This window comes from Rana temporaria, chromosome 1 (genome assembly GCF_905171775.1).
Source record: "Rana temporaria chromosome 1, aRanTem1.1, whole genome shotgun sequence".
NCBI classification, from domain to species: Eukaryota; Metazoa; Chordata; class Amphibia; order Anura; family Ranidae; genus Rana; species Rana temporaria.
Window position 1 is genome coordinate 267,229,431 of NC_053489.1, and position 25,953 is coordinate 267,255,383.

The 25,953-nt window shown below is 40.5% G+C and overlaps 1 protein-coding gene across 2 annotated transcripts in view; it reads right to left on the reverse strand.

The window, feature by feature from the left end:
• The window catches only part of ERCC6L2 (ERCC excision repair 6 like 2), a 167,358-nt gene that overhangs the window by 21,412 nt on the left and 119,993 nt on the right, over positions 1-25,953 (reverse strand). The window contains exon 18 of one of the 2 annotated variants that reach the window (XM_040355475.1): positions 1,941-2,101. In XM_040355475.1, the coding sequence (XP_040211409.1) occupies positions 1,941-2,101 (161 nt within the window). Of the gene's footprint in view, positions 1-1,940; positions 2,102-25,953 lie in introns of those variants that run through there. The other variant, XM_040355476.1, reaches the window with a different exon arrangement.

Sequence of the window (25,953 nt, forward strand, 5' to 3'; positions counted from 1 at the left end):
AAGCCACGGAACACCCTTTAGAAGTCTATGGGAGAAATCAAAAGTGTTAATTTTAAAGGTTAATATGCAAGTATTTAATGTTTTGCCTTTCTATTTTTTTACACAAAGTTGTCATTTAAATGATATATTTCTCAAACATGCCATGGGTATATGTAAAATTACACCCTAAAATACACATTCTGATGATTCTCCCGAGTATGGGGATACCACATTTGAGAGACTTTTTGGCAGTCTAGCCGTGTAAAGGCCCCCGAAAACCAATCACTGCTTCAGGCTTTCTAAGGGCTTAAATTGCTTGTTTCACTTCCTTACTACCTTACAGTTTCAGAGGCCCTGAAATGTCAAGATTGCACAAACCCCCCTAAATGACCCCTTTCCGTAAAGTAGACATCCCATGGTATTTGCTAAGAGGCATAGTGAATATTTTGTGTAAAAAAAAAAAAAAAACACAGAAACTTGTGGCAAAACATAAAATAATTCATGTACTCAACTTGCCTCTCAGCAAATATCTAGGGGTGTCTACTTTTCAAAAAGAGGTCATTTTGGGGGTTGTACTATCTTGGCATTTCAGGGCCTCCGAAATTGTGATAGGTAGTAAGGAAGTGAAATGAGCAATTTATGCCCTTAGAAAGGCTGAAGGCAGTGATTGGTTTTTGGGGTCCTGAACGTGGCTAGCCTGTCAAAAAGCCTCTTGTGTGTTATCCCCATAGCAGCAGAATGTATTTTGGGGCGTAATTCCACATATATCCATGGCATGTGTGAGTAATATATAATTTAGTGGCAACTTTGTGAAAATTTTTATTTTGTAATTTTTCAATCACTTGTGAAAAAAAAAAAAAAAATGAAATATTCAATGGCCTCAACATGTCTATCAGCAAATTCCTTGGGGTGTCTATTTTCCAAAAGGGGGGTAATTTTTTATTGTGCCCTGCCATTTTAGCACCTCAAGAAATTAGATAGGCAGTCAAAGTAAAAGCTGCATAAATTCCAGTAAATATACCATAGTTTGTAGACACTATAACTTTTGCAAAAAACAATAAATATATGCTTATTGAATTTTTTTTTTTACCAAAGACATGTAGCTGAATACATTTTGGTCTAAATATATGACAAAAATGAGTTTATTTAATATTTTGTATAACAAAGTAGAAAATATATATTTTTTTCAAAAATTTTGGTCTGTTTTAGTTTATATCACTAAAAGTAAAAATCCCAGTGGTGATCAAATACCACACAAATAAATCTCTATTTGTGGGAAAAAAAGGATGTCAATTTTGTTTGGGTACAGCATTGCATGACTTCGCAATTACCAGTTAAAATATTGCAGTGCAAAATTACAAAAAATGCTCTGGTCAGTAAGGGGATGAAACCTTCGGGAGGTCAAGTGGTAAACCATACACTTAATCCCTAAATACATTTATTTTATCTTTAACCTCTACCCCCTACTCTGGTTCTGGAGGCTCACTTACACCACAACACGCATACATACTCATAGTTTATCGCACAACAATGCACTGTATTAGTGCTTGCAGTGCGTTGCCTTTTATTGCCAATTTCACCTCAAGCACTTCTACAGGTTACTGCAACATACCTGAGCTATAACATGCTACAACTAACAGGTACTAATGTCCTATGGGTTGCATGCAAGACTTGTTTTTCGTGCACTGAGGTGTGTTGACAGCCTGATCAAAATGACGCATGAAAACGTGTGCTTTAAAATGTGTACAAGGCATCTTGATGGAATGAACCCTAACACCTAACACTAAGTTAAGTGCGCCAAGTATTAATAAAGAATTACCCAGTTATGGTAATAGGTTCATTACATTAAGCAATGATCATTCCGTATGAAAGAAATAGGTAACTGTGCTTTATACATATTATGTTTTCATGTAATTATTGCTTGGTTTTGCTATAGTGTCCCTTATTGTCTTTGCACTTACTTTATTATTGATCTTGGAGTCTCCCCAACCAGAAACATTTTTTCACCAACTTGCAGTACTTGACTTTGATTGTGAACTACTGGATACTGTAAGATGCTAGGGCTTTTCTTTTCTTCTTTGTTTTTCTGTGATATCGATTCTTCTTTGGTAAATTCCCATTTCTGCAATTGGAAATGTGCTCAATTACATCACTGATGAAAAAAGCTGCAGTTCTTTATGGAAAGCGAACAAATTGCGTAAACTACTAAAGGCTTTAATCTTACTAGCTGTCATGATCACTAAGCATAATGGCTCAGTTTTCTTAAAGTGTTTATATTAAATAACTGAAACTACATCAGGAAAAAAACAATTCATAAAATCAATTAAAAGTAGCCATGATACCTTAACCACAATCTTAATCATGCGTTTCAAAATCTACATAGTTACATAGTTAGTCACTGTGAAAAAAGACAGCCCATCTACTCAATTATAAACCACCTTATCTCCAGAAATGGGAAACACACTTACATAGATCCCTCACGGTAGAACAATGAAGGAAGATCACATGCTTTGCATTGAAATCATCCATATGAACACAGTTTCAAGAAACTAACTTCACAAGATCCTTACAAAGTGGTATTGCATGCTAACCGTTCTTCATAAATACTTTCCTACAGTTACAGATCCCTGCACAGGGGACTATAATACTTTTCCTCTGATGAAGTCACGTGATGTGACGCAACGCGTACATAACACACGTGACCGGAAGTGACGTGGAGTCCGTCCATCCGTTTGGATTGTAAATTTTATCCCTGTTTGGTTTTATTTATGTTTTGTAAGCATCCATTTTTACTTAAATCGATGTATCCCTACTGTACTTCACGATGGAGGCTTCTTTCTTTTTCCCTTCTGTCTGATGACTATCGGATCCTACTGTGAGACTCCATTTTTCTGAAGACCACCACAGCTATTGGGAGCATCAGGAAGATACACATCGAGGATACCATCTGCTCAGTAAGCCGGTCCATAGCCATACAAAGCCTATGACTCATATAATTGAGGTAAGCGCTCTGTGAGCTCATTAATCAGGAAGACCTGCATGTGAAGCACTTTATGTTTTGGTTTGAAGCATTTGAAGATATTTCATCTGTTGCACATACACTTTGGACTATTCATAGTTTTGAGGTCATTGTTATTATTGTTTCCGCATCTGCACTTTATATTTGTATTACACTATAATACATGTTTTGGTTTTGTCCAAAATTAGCGTACTTCTGGAAAGAAATTTACTGATTATGTCCTTCCTGAGGACCCTTTCTTTTTCCTTCTCCACGTTTCTAATATCCCAGTCAAAACTTATAAGAATTCTGTCAAACATCACCTATTTAATGTCGCCAAATCAGTCATATATGCCTCCGAGATGGTAGCATCAGGAAACCTCCTAATGTTTCACTTTAGATCTCAAGGGTAGAACAATTTAAAGGACGAAAAACCTAGTGCTTTCAACCCCGCCCCCCCAAAAAAAAAAAACATGGATCCCTTGGAACATGCTCATATTTTTAGATGAACTGTTAAAAGATACTGCTACCATATGTCGATGACACCCTCGATGGTTGAGCAATATAGCCGAGAAAACTAGAAATTAAATATAAATGATATATATGGCTTTTTAGGTATGTCGATTTCACTTTTTGATATTGCACTACCAATGTCGCAATAATGTATTCATGTACGTCTGTTCAGATTTGCCTACCTCTGCAAAAGGAACTGTACATGTTTTGTCATTGCACAAGTTTATTAGGTGCTGAGTACAATAAATAAAGAATTTACAAATGACATGGTCTATCTAGCTCAACCGATAGAAACAAATCTAAATATATATCTTGCCTCCATATACACAATCTATACTAACATTTGATCCAAAGGAAGGCAAAAAAAACAAAAAACCCTATAACGAATGCTCCAGCAGGGGGACATTTTGTTTCCTCTTAACCCCCAGAGGCAATCGGATGTTCCTTGGACCAACCAAATCTCTGGTGTCATATCCTATACATGTTAATATCCAGTTATCTTTTGTGCATTTAGGTATACATCCAGTTTATTTTTAAAACAATCTACTGAGTTCGTCAGAACTAGTGACTAGAGTCTAGTCCATATTTTCACAGCTATTACTGTGAAGAAATTTTTCCATATGTGGAAGTTAATTCTCTTTTCCTCCAGAGTAATTATGCTATAACTCAGATTATGCAGTGCAAAAGTGCTCAGAATTAAAATGATAAAATAATGTGCTACACTGTATAGTACATGCACAATAAATAAACAACATAATCAAATCATATGTACACACAAGCGGAATTTCTGTCGGAAAAAAATTGGATGTTTTTTTCGACGGAATTCCGCTCAAGCTTGGCTTGCATACACACGGTCACACAAAAGTTCTCTAAACTTTCGACCGTCAAGAATGTGGTGACGTACAACACTACGACGAGCCGAGAAAATGAAGTTCAATGCTTCCGAGCATGCATCGAATTGTTTTCGAATTTTGCACGTCGGAATTTCCGTTGGAAAAAATTGAGAACCTGCTCTCAAACTTTTGCTGGTGGAAATTCCGACAGCAAAAGTCCAATATAGCATACACCCGGTCGGAATTTCCATTCAAAAGCTCACATCGGACTTTTGCTGGCGGATTTTCTGATCGTGTATACGGGGCAAGAAGGCATTAAGAGGGCCTCCCTTCCTCAGGAGTGAGGAGGAAGGTAAGCTCCCTTAAAGGGTTTACAAGGTTGAGTGAAAATATAAGCACGTATTTTACTTTGTATTTTAGATTTGTCTTTTTAGATCATTTTGAATTCTTCACAAACATGTTCCAACTTATTTTATTTTGTCAGAGGAAGGAGGGATGGAAAGGGCACCGAGTGCTATTTGCTAGATTCACTTTAAGGGGTTTAAAAAAAAATACTTTAAGAGCGCTTATAATTATTATAATTCATATTATCTACAGTATATGCATATTAAAGGGGTTGTAAAGGTTTGTTTTTTATTTTCTAAATAGGTTCCTTTAAGCTAGTGCATTGTTGGTTCACTTACCTTTTCCTTCTAAATGTTTTTTTTTCTTTGTCTGAATATCTCACTTCCTGTTCCTCTTCAGTAAGCTTGCCCCCATCATCCGAGCCGTTCTGGCTGGGGGTTAGTCAGCGTGCTCGCCCCCTCCCTTGGGACTACATCCCTGTGGGGAGACACAGCGTCTCCCCGCAGGGATGTAGTCCCAAGGGAGGTGTGTCTCCCCGCAGGGATGTAGTCCCAAGTGAGGGGGCGAGCACGCTGACTAACCCCCAGCCAGAACGGCTCAGATGATGGGGGCAAGCTTACTGAAGAGGAACAGGAAGTGAGAAATTCAGACAAGGAAAAAAACATTTAGAAGGAAAAAGGTAAGTGAACCAACAATGAACAAGCTTAAAGGAACTTATTTAGAAAATAAAAAACAAACCTCTACAACCCCTTTAAGTATAATACAATATCATTGCATTGTAATCAATGCATTAAAGTGAATGTAAACCCTCACATATACCCAGTGAAGTGAACAGCCTCAGATGATACACAGGGATGAAACAAATCTCCCAACATAAAGTTTTACATGGATATCCGCTGTCTTTAGCTTTATATATTCTTTAGAAGGTTCAGATGGTGTTATATTTTCTCTTCCTGTTCAGCACTGCAGTGAAGCCTAGGCATACAGCCAAGACAGCTGAGTGGAGGAAAGGCACACACCCCCTCTTCTCATAGATGGAGATTTTCAGAACTGTTCGTTGAATGGTTCAGCACTCTGCTACTCTATTTATAGCATCCTTCCCAACACAAAACTCAGGCTGCACTTATCTCAGTTGATGGAAAACTTGTCAGGAGTTATCAGGTTGATAACAGAAGAACATACCAGGAGACAGCTATGGGACATATTGCTTTGGAGAGAGATAACATTACACTGCAGATATATGTGCCCAACTCAAATTTCATGAATTGGGTTTACATCCATTTAAATTTTAAATTACTATTTGATATCTTCTTTGAATATAAATAAGAAAACATCCAATAGGAATAATCCAGACTGAAAAAAAGGTTATTATATGATTGCTTTTCACCTGATACGTCTCCAGTTTTCCATTAAATTCATTCTAGCAAGGTCAGCTACATTTTTTAACTAACTTTTCAAAAAAAAATTAATATTTCTTTTAATACAGCTTGCTCCATGGTGAAAGCAAAAAATCAGAGTCACCTAAGTATATGCCTCAGTTAGGAAGTTGAATATGATGGGAAAAACACACACATAAGTTATCTATGGCTTTTAGATTACCCTGCAATATTTCACATTTTCAGACAAAGATGGCAGAAGAAACTCATCCATCAACGTTAACATTTTATATTTCTTTATTTTATGTCACCTTTTGTTCAAATAGCAAAAAAACTTTTTACTGTATGTTAAACATTGACTTGGATATCTTATATTTCTATGAGCCGATACCGATGAGGTACCCTGTGCCTAATGACGAGTACAGGAAATTGTTGAAATTATAGTTAGTCCTATTCCACTGCAGAACATTCTTTAAGAACACAAGTATTGAGAGTAAAAAAAATGGAGCATACTTAAAAAGTACAAATATCAGTTTCATATTTCCACACAACACTTCGCTAAAACACCTTGGGTAAAACAATACATATACAAAATATATTTGCAATAAATCTTTAGGTATTTAGTAGCTCATAAAAAAGTTGCAACAGGAGTAACATTGGTAGTCAAAAATAAAAAGACTTGTGCTTCAGTACTTAATTGTAATATCATCTGCACTTAGTTTTCCTTTGGATCCACTGGTAGGTCCCACAAATATCTGTTATTCCTGCCAGTTCACCTCAAGCAGGTTCTTGTGATGGAATGCTACGCTTGAATTCAGAACAGCATTGTCATCTTCTTGTAGGCTGTTGCCTGCTTGCACAACAATGGGATGAGAAGTTGCACTGCTGCATCCTATGCATTAAACCCCTTTCACACTAAGGCACTTTGCAGGCGCTATAGCGCTAAAAAAAACGCTTGCAAAGCGCCCTAAAAGAGCGGCTCCATTCACACTGGAGTTGTGCACTGGCAGGGCGTCAGAAAAAGTCCTGCCAGCAGCTTATTTGCAGCGCACTAGGAGCGGTGAACTCACCGCTCTTAAAGCGCCCCTGTCCATTGAAATCAATGGGCAGCGCCGCCGAACCGCCAGTAAACCACCACTGTAGCCGAAAAGCACAGCAAAAAAACTACGGTAAATCGCTGATAAAAATAGCAACGTTTTACCGCCGACGCCCGGGCGCTTTCAGTGTGAAAGCAGCTTTAAGGTGAAAAAACATCTGACAATTACCGGCCCCCAGCCCTCCGTTTTACTTACCTGAGCCCTGGAAAGTCCCGTGTCACATCATAACTGAAATTGTCAGTTAAGGACCAAGGTATACCTTAATATGTCTGGAATTTTCTGCAAAAGCTGCATCTAGAAAGGGTAACAGAGGTGTGCCATCTTCCCACCAACAATTTGTAACCAACCCAATGGATCCCGGATCTTATCATCTGTATTACAAACATTGTAAACATTTAATGCTAGTACCACTAACATCTGTGGCACTTATTTCTTTCAGAGTCTGGAAGCTGTTTTTTAACCACTTCAATACAGGGCACTTTTCCCCCTTCCTGTCCAAGCCATTTTTTAGCCTTCAGCGCTGTTGCTTTTTAAACGACAACTGATCGGTCCTGCAACACTGTACCCAAACAAATTTGTTATCATTTTTTTCCCATAAATAGAGCTTTCTTTTGGTGGTATTTGATCACAACTGGGGTTTTTATTTTTTGATAAACAAATAAAAAAAGACCAACATTTTTTAATAAAAAAAGTTTTTCTTTGTTATAACATTTTGTAAATCGGGAAGTTTTCTCCTTCACTGATGGGGCTGCACTGACGGGTACTGATAACGTGGCACCAATGGGTTGGAACTGATGATGGCGACTAATATGCAGCACTGATGGGCATTGATAGGTGGCACCGATTGGTACTTATGGGTGTCAATAATGGGCACTGAAAGGTGGCACTAATGGGCATCACTGATAAGGAGGCACTGATAGGCATTACTGATGGGCACTGGTGGTCATGGGTGGTATACCTGGTGGGCTGCGCTGATAATGGCATTACTGATGGGCACTGGTGGTCATGGGTGGCATACCTGGTGGGCTGTGCTGATAAGCAGACCCCCCCCCTGTCCGAGAGCAGCCGATTGGCTCTCCTCTACTCCTGTCTGTCAGACACAATAGAGGAAAAGCCGATACATGGCTTTTCCTGTTTACACAGTGATCAGCTGTGATTGGACACTTGATCACAGCTGATCACGTGGTAAAGAGCCTCCATCAGATTGGCTCTCCTCTACTCCTGTCTGTCAGACATAATAGAGGAAAAGCCGATACATGGCTTTTCCTGTTTACACAGTGATCAGCTGTGATTGGACACTTGATCAGAGCTGATCACGTGGTAAAGAGCCTCCATCAGAGGCTCTTTACCTAGATCAGAGTCTGATCAGTCTGACACACCGCACCACCGGATCAGTCTGACGCACCGCCGATCGCCATGCTGCACACCTCTATGGGCGCACACTGGCTTGTTACCCCAGTCATGATAACGGAACCACCGCCTGGCCATCATTCTACTATAGGCCGGGCGGGAAGTGGTTAACTATTTTTCCAGCTTGTTTTGGCTATAAAGCAACTCTAAATCTCAACATATTTTTATGCAATTATGCTTTTCTGCTGATTGGAGAGATACCCAACTCATATTAAATTATTTTCAAACCTTTATTATCTGAAGTTTCTTCCCCAACATTGGCTTTAACTTATTTATGACTTTCACCTCATTATTCTAGTAAAAATACACTTACAAAAGAAAGACAATTTTTCTGGAAGGAAATATAACCAAATGTGGAACTTCCGCTTTAAGCATGCCTCGCCCACTTGCATGCCACATTTGGCATGTTATTTTTTTTTGGGGGGGGGGGGGGGGTGGGGACCTTAATTTTATTGGGACTTACTGTCCCACTTTCTCCTTCCTCTTCTTGCCACCTAGGCGACTCCTTCTCTCTCACCCTAGCCAACCCCTCACTGCCAGCAATCTTCTGGGACACGTTGCCGCAGAGAGGAGCAGGAGAGGAGCAGGAGAGGAGCGAGGCTCTGGGTGCCCGCATCACTGGACCGTGGGACAGGTAAGTGTCCATGTATTAAAAGTCAGCAGCTACACTTTTTGTAGTTGCCAATGAGGTCATGTTTAACCACTTAAGGACCCCTTCACGCAGATATACGTCGGCAGAAGGGCACGGCTGGGCACAAGCACGTACCTGTACGTCCTCTAAGAGCCCAGCCGTGGGGTCGCGAGCACGCCGCCGAAGTGTTCACGACCCGGTCCGAAGCTCCGTGACCGTGGGACCTGATCGCCGCCGGTGTCCTGCGATCAGTCACAGAAGCTGAAGAATGGGGTGAGGTGTGTGTAAACACACCTTCCTCCTTCTTCATTGTGGCAATGTCAGTGATCGTCTGTTCCCTGATATAGGGAAAGACGATCACCCATGTCACACGTCCAGCCCCGCCCCCCTACAGTTAGAAACACATATGTGGTCACACTTAACCCCTACAGCGCCCCCTAGTGGTTAACTCCTAAACTGCAATTGTCATTTTCACAGTAATTAGTGCATTTTTATAGCACTTTTCGCTGTGAAAATGACAATGGTCCCAAAAATGTGTCAAAATTGTCCGATGTGTCCGCCATAATGTCGCAGTCACGAAGAAAAACGCTGATCACCACCATTAGTAGTAAAAAAAAAAAATTATTAATAAAAATGCCATAAAACTATCCCCTATTTTGTAAACACTATTTTTTACCAAAAATAGGTAGAAGAATACGTATTGGCCTAAACTGAGGAAACAAAATGTTTTTATATCTTTTTTGGGGATATTTATTATAGTAAAAAGTAAAAAATATTAAATTTTTTTCAAAATTGTGGCGCTATTTTTGTTTATAGCGCAAAAAATAAAAAACGCAGAGGTGATCAAATACCACCAAAAGAAAGCTCTATTTGTGGGAAAAAATAGACGCCAATTTTGTTTGGGAGCCACGTCCCACGACCGCGCAATTGTCAGTTAAAGCGACGCAGTGCCGAATAGCAAAAAGAGACAAGGTCCTTAACCTGCATAATAGTCCGGGTCTTAAGTGGTTAAAATAGGAATTTGGTTAGCGAAAACCAAAACCACAAGTCTCAACTTAAATAGAAAATTTTTTTAATTACAAATGCATATTTGTACTCGTTTTACTGGACTACCAGTCCAGTCATGACAAAATGTTTCATTCTTTTATATAAGTTGCCATATTCACTCTCTATTTCAAAGACACAGACGTACATGAAGCAACAATGCTTTTGTTTACACATCTGTTCAAACAGAAAAGATGAAAACAGATTTATTGGGATAAAAGCCAAATCCTATAAACTTAGAAAAGTTATTCACTCGTCTCCGCAAGGAAAAAAGAAAAACAAAATTACTATAAAAACATGCATTGTAAATAAATCAACACAGATGGCATTCACCACTCAAAGGCAAACAAAAAAGGAAAAAGTTTTAATTGCATTTGTGCAAACATGTTCAGAAAGTCTTGTCCTTTTCAGTATAGCTGGTCAAAGATCTCTGCCCGAAGGTACAAAATGCTACAGTAAACACAATATTCTAAGATTTAATTCTAGTATAAGCCTGAGGCAACCATGAATTATCCTTGAATTGTCTTAAATCAGCATTCTGGGATCTGTGCCAATCAGTTACAAGACCTACCACACACTCGCACTGAAAGAGTTCATTTAACTGTCTGGTGTGTTCCCTGTAAAAAGAGATGTCTCTAATATCTTTATTTTCAGCAACTGGTTTGACAAGGAGATCTAAGCACATTTAACCAGGGTCAATTATGGTTCTTATACACCCCTTTTCTAAAGAAGAAATTGGAAAGACTCTACTGAGGTTAGGCAAAACATCCTTTAGTGTTTCCTTTCAAACATACACCTTTTAGTTTCTAACAAGAAGTATACCTCAAGTTTACAGTTTTTTAAGAATTACAGTGCCTTGCGAAAGTATTCGGCCCCCTTGAACTTTGCGAACTTTTGCCACATTTCAGGCTTCAAACATAAAGATATAAAACTGTAATTTTTTTTGAAGAATCAACAAGTGGGACACAATCATGAAGTGGAATGAAATTTATTGGATATTTCAAACTTTTTTTCTGTTTAAATTTTTTATTGAGAGTGAAGAACACAGAGTATTTTAACAGACGGTTTTGGTGAAACAATAAAGGAAATACAATGGTACATCTTGGATAAAATCACTATTTCAAACTTTTTTAACAAATGAAAAACTGAAAAATTGGGCGTGCAAAATTATTCAGCCCCCTTAAGTTAATATTTTGTAGCGCCACCTTTTCCTGCGATTACAGCTGTAAGTCGCTTGGAGTATGTCTCTATCAGTTTTGCACATCGAGAGACTGAAATTTTTGCCCATTCCTCCTCTCAAAACAGCTCGAGCTCAGTGAGGTTGGATGGAGAGCGTTTGTGAACAGCAGTTTTCAGTTCTTTCCACAGATTCTCGATTGGATTCAGGTCTGGACTTGGCCATTCTAACACCTGGATATATTTATTTGTGAACCATTCCATTGTAGATTTGGCTTTATGTTTTGGATCATTGTCTTGTTGGAAGACAAATCTCCGTCCCAGTCTCAGGTCTTTTGCAGACTCCATCAGGTTTTCTTCCAGAATGGTCCTGTATTTGGCTCCATCCATCTTCCCATCAATTTTAACCATCTTCCCTGTCCCTGCTGAAGAAAAGCAGGCCCAAACCATGATGCTGCCACCACCATGTTTGACAGTGGGGATGGTGTGTTCAGGGTGATGAGCTGTGTTGCTTTTACGCCAAACATAACATTTTGCATTGTTGCCAAAAAGTTCGATTTTGGTTTCATCTGACCAGAGCACCTTCTTCCACATGTTTGGTTTGTCTCCCAGGTGGCTTGTGGAAAACTTTAAACAACACTTTTTATGGATATCTTTAAGAAATGGCTTTCTTCTTGCCACTCTTCCATAAAGGCCAGATTTGTGCAGTATACGACTGATTGTTGTCCTATGGACAGAGTCTCCCACCTCAGCTCTTCTCCTTGTATGAGCTGAAAGTTTAGAGGGACGGCCAGGTCTTCCTAGATTTGCAGTGGTCTGATACTCCTATTTCATTATTATCGCTTGCACAGTGCTCCTTGGGATGTTTAAAGCTTGGGAAATTTTATTGTATCCAAATCCGGCTTTAAACTTCTCCACAACAGTATCTTGGACCTGCCTGGTGTGTTCCTTGTTCTTCATGATGCTCTCTGCGCTTTAAACGGACCTCTGAGACTATCACAGTGCAGACTTGATTACACACAGGTGGATTCTATTTATCATCATTAGTCATTTAGGTCAACATTGGATCATTCAGAGATCCTCACTGAACTTCTGGAGAGAGTTTGCTGCACTGAAAGTAAAGGTGCTGAATAATTTTGCACGCCCAATTTTTCAGTTTTTTATTTGTTAAAAAAGTTTGAAATATCCAATAAATTTCGTTCCACTTCATGATTGTGTCCCACTTACATAGTTACATAGTTAGTCAGGTTGAAAAAAGACACAAGTCCATCCAGTTCAACCACAAAAAATAAACAAACAAAATAAAAAACACAGTACAATCCTATACACCCAACTCCATACCCACAGTTGATCCAGAGGAAGGCAAAAAACCCCAGCAGAGCATGATCCAATTTGCTACAGCAGGGGAAAAAATTCCTTCCTGATCCCCCGAGGTTTTATTTTTATCCTTTTAAACTTATTGGGAACATACTTTGCAGTGAGGTTCCACACAGTCTTTTTGAAGAATTCCCATTTCTGTTCTGTGTTCATCAATGCCAATAGTCCCTCCCAGTCCAAGTCCTGGAGAGCAGCCCTCATCCTTGGAAAATTTGCTCTCTTAAAATTTAGTGTTTTAATATTTCCTGTATGTATTTCTTGCTTATAGTTAACATTAAATGAAATCATGTTATGATCACTGCTACCCAGGTGTTCCTTTATCTGAACATTAGTAATAAGCTCTGCATGGTTTGAGATTATCAGGTCCAACAGAGCATCATTCCTAGTTGGGGCCTCAATAAACTGCACCATAAAATTGTCCTGCAATAGGTTTTTAAATTTTTGTCCTTTAACTGTCCCAGAAGTGCCATTATTCCAGTCAATTTCTGGGTAGTTAAAATCCCCCATTATTATCACCATCCCAGCCCTTTCCATCTGTGCAAGGAGCTGAGTCTCCACCTCCTCATTAACATTGGGTGGTTTATAACAAACTCCAATGATTAATTTTGAACTACGCACATCTGTATGCAGTTCCACCCATAATGCTTCAGCCTCATCACACTCTCCATCAACCAGGTTCTCTTTCACACTTACTTGTTGATTCTTCAAAAAAATTCTTCAAAAAAAATTAGTTTTATATCTTTATGTTTGAAGCCTGAAATGTGGCAAAAGGTCGCAAAGTTCAAGGGGGCCGAATACTTTCGCAAGGCACTGTATGTACTGTGATTTAGGTTAACATGCCTGAAAAATAAATACCTCATATGCTACTATAATGTATAAACCACAACTTGAATTCATTTTAACTTTTTTTTTTACTAATATATATATTATAGGGACATAGGAGACTGATGGCAGAAGAAGACAAAGTGGTCCATCAAATCTACTAATTTTTATTTAGCCGAGTACAGATCAACGTTTGGTCCAAGCATTCATCCACTTACTGTTGCCCGACTCGCTACCTCTGCTGGAAGTCTATCCCAAGCATCAACTACTCTATCTGTAAAATAATACTTTCTAAGGTTAGTTTTGACCTTTCCTCCTGCTAGTTTGAGGTCAATTCCCCATGTTCTTGATCTTGGCCTCCTATTGAAAATACTGCCCCCCCTCCCCGAACCTTATTCACAACTTTTATGAATTTAAAGGTTTCCTCAGACTGTACACTTTGGGGCAGATTCACAAGAGATCGGCGTATCTCTGTGCGGGCGTAACGTATCTCATTTACGTTACTCCGCCGCAAGTTTTTCAGGCAAGTGCTTTATTCACAAAGCACTTGCCTGTAAAGTTGTGGCGGCGTAGCATAAATCACCCGGCGGAATTCAAATTCGGCGAGTAGGGGGCGTGTTTCATTTAAATGAAGCGCGTCCCCGCGCCGAACGAACTGCGCATGCGCCGTCCCTAAAATATTCCAGTGTGCATTGCTCCAAATGAAGTCGCAAGGACGTCATTGGTTTCGATGTGAACGTAAATGACGTCCAGCCCCATTCACGGACGACTTACGCAAACGACGTAAATTATTAAATTTTCGACGCGGGAACGACGGCCATACTTAACATTGGCTGCGCCTCATAGACCCAGGGGCAACTTTATGCCGGGAAAAGCCTAACGTAAAAGTCGTAACTTTACTGCGTCGGCCGCGCATACGTTCGGGAATTCGCGTATCTAGCCAATTTGCATACTCCACAGGGAAATCGATGGAAGCGCCACCTAGCGGGCAAAAAAAAATTGCAGTTAAGATCCGACGGCGTAAGAGACTTACGCCTGTTGGACCTAATGAATATCTATGCGTAACTGATTCTAAGAATCAGTCGCATAGATACGACGGCGCTATGCAGAGATACGACGGCGTAGCTGGAGATGCGCTGTCGTATCTCTTTTGAGAATCTGGGCCTTTATCCCCTAGACCTTTCACAATTTTTGTTGCCAATTTCGGGACTCACCCTATCAACATTTACAAAACCCCAAAAACTCTGAGCAATAAAAATGTAAAAAGAATTCTAGGATAGTGTTTACCCTAAGGCCTCGTACACACGACCGAGAATCTCGTCGTAAAAGAAACGTTGTTTTTCTCGACGAGGTTCTTGACAAGCTTTCCTTGCATACACACTGTCGAGACAAAATCTCGTCGTTCTCAAACGCGGTGACGTACAACACGTACAACGGCACTATAAAGGGGAAGTTCGATTCCACTGTCGCCACCCTTGGTGCTGCTTTTGCTAATCTCACGTTACCGCGTGTTAAGTAAAAGTTGTGAGAGACGATTCGCGCTTTTCAGTCTGTTACAGTGTGGCGAATGTGCTATCTCCATTACGAACACTACTTTTACCGAAGGTGCGCTCCCATCTCATACTTTATTCTGAGCATGCGCGGGTTTCTAAGCATACACACTAACGCGTTTCTCGTCGTAAACCAGCCCGACGAGAACCACAACCAGAAAATTGAGACTCCCGACAAGAAAAAAAGAGAGCATGTTCTCTTTTTTCTCGTCGAGATCCACAACAGTTTTCTCGACGAAAAACATACACACAACCGTTTTTCTCTGCAAAAAAGCTCTGCCAGCTGGTTTCTTGATGGTTTTTGCAGAGGAAAACGGTCGTGTGTATGAGGCATAAGGCTCTAGGTCACAGGTGTCAAACACAAAGTCCACAGGCTGAATACGACCCTCCTGACCATTTCATGTGGCCCACGTACCTCTCCTGCAGGAGAGCTCCAGCCCTCCTCTGGTCCTCCTCCAGACTCCTACTTTCTGCTTTCAAGCAATGCATCCAGCTTCTTCCCAGCAGCAGCATAAGGAAAGGGGATGAACTGTGATGTAAGGGAGAGTAGAAGACTCAACTTCTGATGGTGGGGTGGCTCTTGACATCTAATGTAAGGGGAGAGGTGCGCTGGACATCTAATCTTACAGATAAAACCGCCCCTTTTGAGGACAATCATAATGCTGATGCGGCCCATGATGAAATTGAGTTTGACAACCCTGCTCTAGCTGGTGTCCAGTTTCCTAAAGTCCATCCAATGTTTCCAGATGCCATAGCAAACCCTAACAAACATGCACTCAGTGAAGCATCAGCCTTGCACTTTTGCTGAAGTCCCCGTTTATTAAAATTGATTAACCAGAGACCTTAGGTCCTGCACACTTCAATAACAAAAAGGGGTTTTTAGCACACCTATTGAGCATTTTCTGGAACACAGAGCCAGATGATGAAACATAAGACTTTGCAGTGGAAAAAATGAAGGTGTTTGATATGATAATATGCTCCTGTGTGTGTAAAAGAACAAAAAAATACAGCGCACAAGGGTTAAGTGAATGTCACTTTATAGTCTAAAATATAATATAGAAAAACATATATGCATGAATAATTGAAATAGCCGCAAATAGCACACAGGAAAATAGAACATTAAAAATCTAATAAAAAATCTAATAAAAATAGTCCACAATACATAGGCAGAAGTTCATGTGGAGATGGTAGAGTGAAAACACATACACTTCGGGGGAGATGTTAAAAATTGATCCAAATGGTGTGCATACACTAGTACACTAGTATGCAGAGGTGATACGATACCTCAAGAGGTATCGTATCACCTCTGCATACTAGTGTATGCACACCATTTGGATAAAAATTGATCCAAATGGTGTGCATACACTAGTACACTAGTATGCAGAGGTGATACGATACCTCAAGAGGTATTGTATCACCTCTGCATACTAGTGTATGCACACCATTTGGATCAATTTTTAACATCTCCCCCGAAGTGTATGTGTTTTCACTCTACCATCTCCACATGAACTTCTGCCTATGTATTGTGGACTATTTTTATTAGATTTTTTATTAGATTTTTAATGTTCTATTTTCCTGTGTGCTATTTGCGGCTATTTCAATTATTCATGCATATATGTTTTTCTATATTATATTTTAGACTATAAAGTGACATTTACTTAAAGCGGGGGTTCACCCTTAGAGGGCACTTTTCCCCCTTAGATTCCTGCTCGTTATTACTAGGGGAATCGGCTATTTATTTTAAAATATGTGCAGTACTTACCCGTTTACGAGACGCATCCTCTCCGTCGCTTCCGGGTATGGGCTTCGGGAATGGGCGTTCCTTCTTGATTGACAGGTTTCCGAGAGGCTTCCGACGGTCGCATCCATCGCGTCACGATTTTCCGAAAGAAGCCGAACGTCGGTGCGCAGGCGCAGTATAGAGCCGCACCGACGTTCGGCTTCTTTCGGCTACGAGTGACGCGATGGATGTGACCGTCAGAAGCCTCTCGGAAGAATGTCAATCAAGAAGGAACGCCCGCTCCCGAAGACCCATACCCGGAAGCGACGGAAGAAGATGCAGCTCGAAAACGGGTAAGTACTGCACATATTTTAATATAAATAGCCGATTCCCCTAGACCGAACGAGCAGGAAGCTAAGGGGAGATTTTTTTTTTTTTTTTTAAATGGGTGAACTCCCGCTTTAACCCTTGTGCGCTGTATTTTTTTATTTTTTTGTTCTTTTGCTTTTTGCCCATGTCTCCTTAGTGGTTGACAGCCGCACGGGTGTGTGTTTTTGTGAAACTTTTTAATCACACAGAACACTGTGGTTTACCGTTTCTATGGTGTAGCGCTTTAAGTGGGAGTTTCTTTGTATATACTCCTGTGTGTGTAAGCCCGTATTTATATATTCTATAACTTATGAAAAAAAGTTAAGGCTTGCCCTAAACAGAAATTATAAAATTAAAGTTAATCCTGAACCCCTCTTCTAAAGACAAGGAAAAAACATCCACAAAAGGAGGATAAATTATTGTTTAGGACCCTTTAACATGGGGCGGACACCACCAGTCAGTGGGGAATCTGTAAATGGCACTGTAATAGTGCCATTCAAGACAACATGGGGGTCTCACGTGGAGAAAACAATTTTTGGGGTTTTCTTCGAGTTTTGTAATTTCCGGATCAAGGTCTGGAGTTGAGGCTTAGAAGAGATTTGGGTGGGAAGAAGCCTCTATCCCTGTGTCCAGGTCTAACCTGACCAAGGCCCTAAGCCTGGATGTTTCTGCCTTCTGCCTAGACCAAGCCTTTGGCTATTTGCTACGTACTGACCACGTCTCAGCCTGGACCAACTCTGGCCTGTTTATGGACCATGTTCCTGACTGCTGCCTGGACCAATCTTTTGGTCATTTATTGACCACACCTGTCTGCTGCCTGTACTGACCCTGGCCTGTTTATGGTCCATGTTCCTGTATGCTGCCTGGATATACTTGGACTATTTGCTGACCGCATCCCTGTCTGCTGCCTCTAATGACCCAGGTCTATTAATGAACCAAGTTCCTGCCTGCTGTCTGGACCAATCCTTAGGCTGTGTTGACCATGTCTCTGCCTGGATGATTCCTTTGGCTGTTGCTGACCATGTCTCTGCCTGCTGCCTGGACCAATCCTTTTCCTGTTTGCTGTCCATGTCTCTGCCTGGCACCAGAACTGACCTATCTGCATGTCCCACTGGCTACATTTCTGCAATACACCAGTTCCACCCATCCTTTGTGGACAACTGCACTACAAGAACCACATGTAATCTTTTGTTTACCCTTTGTTCAGCTTCCTGTACTTCCTGAGCAGTGAATATAGCATTGTGCTATGGGGCAGTCGTGTACCAGTGGGTTAGGCCTGCTTGGCTTTTAGGAACAGGGACTGCTGTAGGTGAAGCTACACTATGCTATATTCACTGACGACTTATACAGTGGTAATGATTACAGTACATTGTTTTCTATACAGTGTTGGTTGATTTTGCATTACACATGTTGCAATGTTGGGTACAAAATCAGTTCAGACATTAAAAACATTTTACACATGTGATATCCCCATACTCGGGAGGAGTAGCAGAATGTATTTTAGGGTTTAACTCCAAGTATGTCCATGCTGTGTGTTAGAACTATCTTATAGATTGACAACTTTGTGTTAAAAAAGTACAGTATTATCAATATAACTTTATAGTTAATAGGTATTACTTACATGTTCACATTTATAATGTGCCTCCCGGTACATATAAACAATACAGTAAAGTATGCTATAATAAATATATGGCTATCTGTGATTATGCCAATGTGATGTTTTCCTTACAAAATACATAAGATAAAATAAGCTAGAAAATAACTAAATGTTTGTCACTATTGTACTCAATCTTCTAAATTTCAGAACAGTAACATTTTTCTCTCAATGTTTTTCTAACCTTTCAGAGTAAAATAAACTCACAAGCTTATGTTAATGAAGTTAAATAACAAATTTTCATATATCCAAAGTAACTAAACCTGGGCATTCACATGATTTGCCAACCTACAATCAGATTTAGCAAAACAGGAATCATGTACCACTTTTTGGCAGGCAAAACTGAATAACTTTCAAGGTGCCTAAAATGTAAGCGTCAAATGTGCCTTTCAGCTTGCCAGAATTCTTTGTGCTAATATATTATAACCTTTTCCCCCAATTTACCAATGAAGCCACACATCAAATGGTTAGAGAATGGTTAAGACCCTGTCAGTTTTGGAGTTTTTTTTTGTCATCTGTGTCCCAGAGATTTCCCTTCACTTCCTGTTCCAGAAACATAACATGACAGTTGCCACTGGAACTGGTGTCCCCATAGGAGGAATTGCTGAGAAATACTTACCAGGGCAAATAAAGAGGGTAACCCTCCTCATCTGGGACACTGACAGTAGTAAACCTGAGCAGGGTTCTAATACTCTCACTCTATCCAAAACCCCCAAAAAAAGGGTTTTGGCTTTACATACAGTTTAACCACTTACCCCCCGGACCATATTGCTGCCCAAAGACCAGAGTACTTTTTGCGATTCGGGACTGCGTCGCTTTAACAGACAATTGCGCGGTCGTGCGACGTGGCTCCCAAACAAAATTGGCGTCCTTTTTTTCCCACAAATAGAGCTTTCTTTTGGTGGTATTTGATCACCTCTGCGTTTTTTATTTTTTGCGCTATAAACAAAAATAGAACGACAATTTTGAAAAAAATGAATATTTTTTACTTTTTGCTGTAATAAATATCCCCCAAAAATATATAAAAAAACATTTTTTTTCCTCAGTTTAGGCCGATACGTATTCTTCTACATATTTTTCGTAAAAAAAAATCGCAATAAGCGTTTATTGATTGGTTTGCGCAAAAGTTATAGCGTTTACAAAATAGGGGGTATTTTTATGGCATTTTTATTAATATTTTTTTTTACTAGTAATGGCGGCGATCAGCGATTTTTTTTTCGGTATTGCGACATTATGGCGGACACTTCGGACATTTTTGACACATTTTTGGGACCATTGGCATTTTTATAGCGATCAGTGCTATAAAAATGCATTAGATTACTATAAAAATGCCACTGGCAGTGAAGGGGTTAACACTAGGGGGCGGGGAAGGGGTTAAGTATGCCTGGGTGTGTTCTTACTGTGGGGGGGGGGGGGGTGGCCTCACTAGGGGAAACACTGATCTTCTGTTCATACATTGTATGAACAGAAAATCAGCATTTCCCCTGCTGACAGGAACGAGAGCTGTGTGTTTACACACAGCTCCCGTTCCCCGCTCTGTACCGAGCGATCGCGTGTGCCCGGCGGCGATCGCGCCCGCCGGGCACACGCACGGGAGTCGGGGGCGTGCGCCCCTAGTGGCGGCTAATAGGCAGGACGTCATATAACGTGATCTCGCCTAGGAGAGCCACCTTGTGGACGTATTTCGACGGTGCGGCGACGTCAAGTGGTTAAAGATCAAATATCATTATTATTAGTACTCATAAAGCACTGTCAATTTACGCAGCGCTTTCCATATAATTTTTTTAAATTTACATTAGTCCCTACCCTCAAGGAGCTTACAATCTAAGGTCCCTAACTCACATTCATATACTAGGGACAATTTAGACAGGATCCAATTAACCTACCAGCATGTCTTTGGAGTGTGGGAGGAAACTGGAGTACCCGGAGGAAACCCATGCAGGCACAGGGAGAACATGCAAACTCCAGGGAGGTGGTGACATGGTTGGGATTCGTACCAGCGACCCTTTTACTGCTAGGTGAAAGTGCTATCCACTACACCACTGTGCCGCCCAAATATATTTTATATTTAGGTTGGCATACATAAAGCAATAAACCACTTAATTTTTAAAAAGCATGGGGAAAGGTTAGACCCTTTCTTAGGCTTTTCTTGCTCTGTAAGTTTCTACTGAAAGGAAATCAGCAATTAAAACATGATATAGTTTCTTCCAGCTCTTCCCCACTACATGCAAAACCAATTAACAACTTTTTTTGGAGTTACAATGTCTAGACAGAGTATGGAGAAAGCAAACTTTCATCCTTCTTCCAACAACTTTTTTTTATTATTAATTTGTTTTGCATACAGTGGAAAAAGGCTAGAACCTCTGTCATATTTTATTGTTGCCTGACCAGAACAGATTAAAAGCGTCAACTATTGTCTTTATTTGACCATAGAAACTGATCTGAGAAAAAATATCAGTTAAGCTAGCCTTAGTTACAAGAGGTTAGTTGGGCATAACTTATTTGCCAGCCTGCACACTAACGTTCACTAACTTTTGTGCATATGGTTTAGTAACCATATTATTCTTCCACTGCCAGGTTCCTGCAAGCATTTAATAGTTTCTCTCTCTACCACCTGTCATTAAAGCGGAACCTCACCCAAAAGGGGACATTCCACTTGCTTGCATCCTTCACCCTACTTTTTAACAATTGGAACTTTTTTTGGGGGGGGGGGGGCGATACCTGGTTATGATGTCCCCTCCTTCCCCCACAGCCTTCTGGGACACATCGCAGGTCCCAGAAGACCGAAGGGCCGTTCACAAAGGGCAGCGTGGCATGTGCAGTCTTGAAAACTACAGGGCTTCACTGCTGGTTTCCCTTAGCCAACATTCTAGCGCCTGGACCAGAAATGGACTGAAGAATCAGCTTGGGTGAAGACAATATATATTAAATATATTAAAAGTCAGCAGCTACAGGATTTGTAGCTGATGACTTTTAAAGTGGATGTAAACCTGATTCATGAAATTTGAATTAGGCACATACAGTTGTGCTCATAAATTTACATACCCTGGCAGAATTTATGATTTCTTGGCCATTTTTCAGAGAATGTGAATGATAACACGAAAACTTTTCTTTCACTCAAGGATAGTGTTTGGCTAAAGCTATTTATTATCAATAAACTGTGTTTACTCTTTTTAAATCATTATAACAACAGAAACTAGCTAAATAACCCTGATCAAAAGTTTACATACCCCAGTTCTTGATACAGTGTATTGCCCCCTTTAACATCAATGACAGCTTGACGTCTTTTGTGGTATTTGTGGATAAGGCTTTTTATCTTTTCAGATGGTAAAAGCTGCCCCATTCCTCTCTGCAAAAAGCCTCCAGTTCCTGTAAATTCTTGGGCTGTCTTGCATGAACTACACGTTTGAGATCTCCCCAGAGTGGCTCAATGATATTGAGGTCAGGAGACTGAGATGGCCACTGCAGAATCTTCACTTTATTTTGCTGTAGCCAATGACAGGTCGACTTGGCCTTGTGTTTTGTATCATTGTCAGTTTGGAATGGCCAAGTACGTCCCATGCGCAGCTTCCTGGATGATGAATGCAAATGTTCCTCCATAAATTTTGGATAACATACTGCATTCATCTTGCCATCAATTTTGACCAAATTTCCTGTGCCATTGTAGCTCACACAACCCCAAAATATCAGCGATCTACCTTTGTACCTTTCATCATAGACCTTGTTGACGCTTCCAAATGTAGCGTTTATGGTTGTGGCCAAAAAGCAACATTTTGATCTTATTACTCTAAATGACTTTGTGCCAGAAAGTTTGAGACTTGTCTCTGTTCAGATTGGCGTATTGTAAGAAGGATACTTTGTGGCATTTGCATAGTAATGGCTTTCTTCTGGTGACTCGACCATGCAGCTCATCTTTCTTGAAGTGTCTCCTTATTGTGCATCTTGAAACAGCCACACCACATGTTTTCAGAGAGTCTTGTATTTCACCTAAAGTTATTTGTGGGTTTTTCTTTGCATCCCGAACAATTTTCCTGGCAGTTGTGGCTGAAATTTTAGTTGGTCTACCCGACTGTGGTTTGGCTTCAACAGAACCCCTCATTTTCCACTTCTTGATTAGAGTTTGAACACTGCTGATTGGCATTCTCAATTCATTGGATATCTTTTTATATCCCTTTCCCGTTTTATACAGTTCAACTCCCTTTTGCCGCAGATCCTATGACAATTCTTTTGCTTTCCCCATGACTCAGAATCCAGAAACATCATTGCAGCACTGGATGAAAGATGCAAGGGTCTGTCAAGAGTCCAGAAACTCATTGACCTTTTATACGCACACACACTAATAACTAGCAAACAGATCACAGGTGAAGATAGTCACCTTTAATAGCCATGCAAACCCCTTTGTGTCAACTTGTGTGCATGTTATCAGGCCAAAATCACCAGGGCATGTTAACTTTTGATCAGGGTCATTTGGGTAATTTCTGTTGTCATTATGATTTAAAAAGAGTAAACACAGTTGATTGATAATAAATGGCTTCAGCCATTTAGCCAACACTAACCATGAATGAAAGAAATGTGTTTGTGCTATTTATATTCTCTGAAAAATGGCCAAGAAATCTAATTCTGCCAGGGTATGTAAACTTTTGAGCACAAATGTATATATGCAGTGTTTTCTTTGCTCTCTCAAAAGCACTAAGTCCCGTGTCTTTCTGCTACTCTGTTCTTCTGTTATCAGCATGATAACTTCTGACAAGTTCACCGACAACTGAGATAAAGACAGCCTGAAATTTGTGTCGGGGTGGGTGTTATAAAGAGATTAGCAGAGAGCTGGTCTATTCACAGCGCATTCCTTCCTTCCTCTGCCTACGTGGAGTGGGGGTGTGTGCCTTTCCTCCAATCAACTGTCACTCAGTGCATGCCAAGACTTCACTCCCAGTGTTAAACAGGAAGAGAAAATTTCTAACACAACACAATGTGAACTTCCTACAGAATGTAGCAAGCTGAAGACAGCAGATATGCATGTAGAACCTATGTAGGGAGATTTGTTTCATCTTCATTTTCGATTGTTCACTTCACTGGGAATATGTGAGGGTTTACATTCACAGGCCCGGATTAACAAAGGAGTTACGTCGGCGTATCTCCAGATACGCCGTCGTAACTCAGAGTGCGGGCTGTCGCAACTCGGTGCCTGATTCATAGAATCAGATACGCCTCACAGTTGCCTAGATACAAGTGGCGTAAGTCTCCTACGCCGTCGTATCTTAGGGTGCATATTTGCGCTGGCCACTAGGTGGTGCTTCTGTATATTTCCGCGTCGAATATGCTAATTCGCTAGATATGCCGATTCACGAACGTACGTGCGCCCGGCGTATCAAGATACGTCGTTTACGTAAGACATACGCCGGCGTAAAGTTACTCCTCATAAAGCAGGGGTAAGTCATGTTATGTATGGACATCGGAAACGTACGAACAGCGTCGTATTTTACGTTGTTTGCGTAAGTCGTCCGTGAATGGGGCTGTGCGTAGGTTACGTTCACATCGACTAAGCATTGAGCGGGGGTAATTTACTTTCAAAATTCAACGTGATACTAAGCATGCGCGCGCATGCGCCGTTCCTTGCGAAACTTCATTTACGTGGGGTCATGATTAGTTTGCATAAAACACGCCCACCTCTTCCTCATTTGATTTAGGCGCGCTTACGCCGGCACATTTACGCTACACCGCCGTAACTTTAGACGCAAGTGCTTTGTGAATACTGCACTTGTCTCTCTAAGTTGCGGCGGGGTAGCGTAAATACGATACGCTATGCCCGCTTAAATTTACGCCGCCCTACGTGAATCTGGGCCACAATGTTTTGAGGGGAGGCTGGAGCTCCTCTAATGCATCTTAACATTCTTTCATACTTTTTTTTAAATAACACTGGGCTTGATAAATCTTACCAGGGATAAATCTTACTGGGGATAGCTCATGTCAACCTTGCATGCTAGATGTTTCCTTAAATTTAAATAGTGCCTGTATTGTTATATGGCAATCAGCCCTGCTCATAGGTCAAATAAGAGAGATCTGTGCCAAAGTGCATAATGATTTGAATGTCACAGTTCTGCAGAAAAAATGCAAGTGATAATCACTACCCTATCTCACTGCCAGCCTTAAAGTGTAAGTTCAATTTTCCAGAAAAAAATGAAAAAGGTGAATACACTAATCCCTCCCAGCTGTTTCTACCTCTGTGGGTAACGGGCTGTTAGTGCCCACAAAGTCAGTGTAGCAGTCTGAGAATTTGAAATCCTCACTTTTTTTTCTCTCTTTCTGTAGAACTTTCAGTAATCCGATTGGTCAAAGCGATCACTGGTCGGCGTTGACCAATTAGAATCACTCTGATCCATCCTGGACACCCTACAGAAAGAAGAGGAAGAAGGATGGGGTTTTTAAATCCCTGAACCGTCACGCCGGCTGTGTGGGCACTGACAGGTTCATCAGCCATGGAAGTATACCAGGGACCAGGGGTGTGGTTGCAGGGTGTTCCCCTGTCAGGTTTTTCTTGCCATCTGTGTCACCACTGGGGAAATATATCCCTCTATTTGTCCTAGCAACAATTGTCACTGAAACAGGGAATGAGGGAAAATCCAAATGTTGAGTTGTCACCCTTGGAAACATACAAAATCTTCTCACTTCCTGCTGTCTCTACAGGACAAAAAGTTAAAGAAAAATCTATCCAATGGGACTCAGAAGACAAAAAAATATTCCAGGGTTATATCCACTCCCTAATCTCACCAAAAAAAGCTATTGCTTTAGATAACTTTAAGTAAAAATCAGTCAGGAAGGTCATGGCCCAGAGATAATAGGCAAAGAGTTGGATTCAAGGATAAAGAGACATTAGTTATTAAAAAGCCTGTTTACACATAAATAGTGAAAGCAGAAGTTTCAGCCTTTTCTGAATTTGTATGTGCTTAAAATGAACCTGAACTCAAAAAGTGAAGATTTGCTGCCGAGAGTATCGACATATGGAAACTAAGCTCTGTTTCTACCAAGATGGTCGATGCATATAGAAGTTCTGTTCAAAAC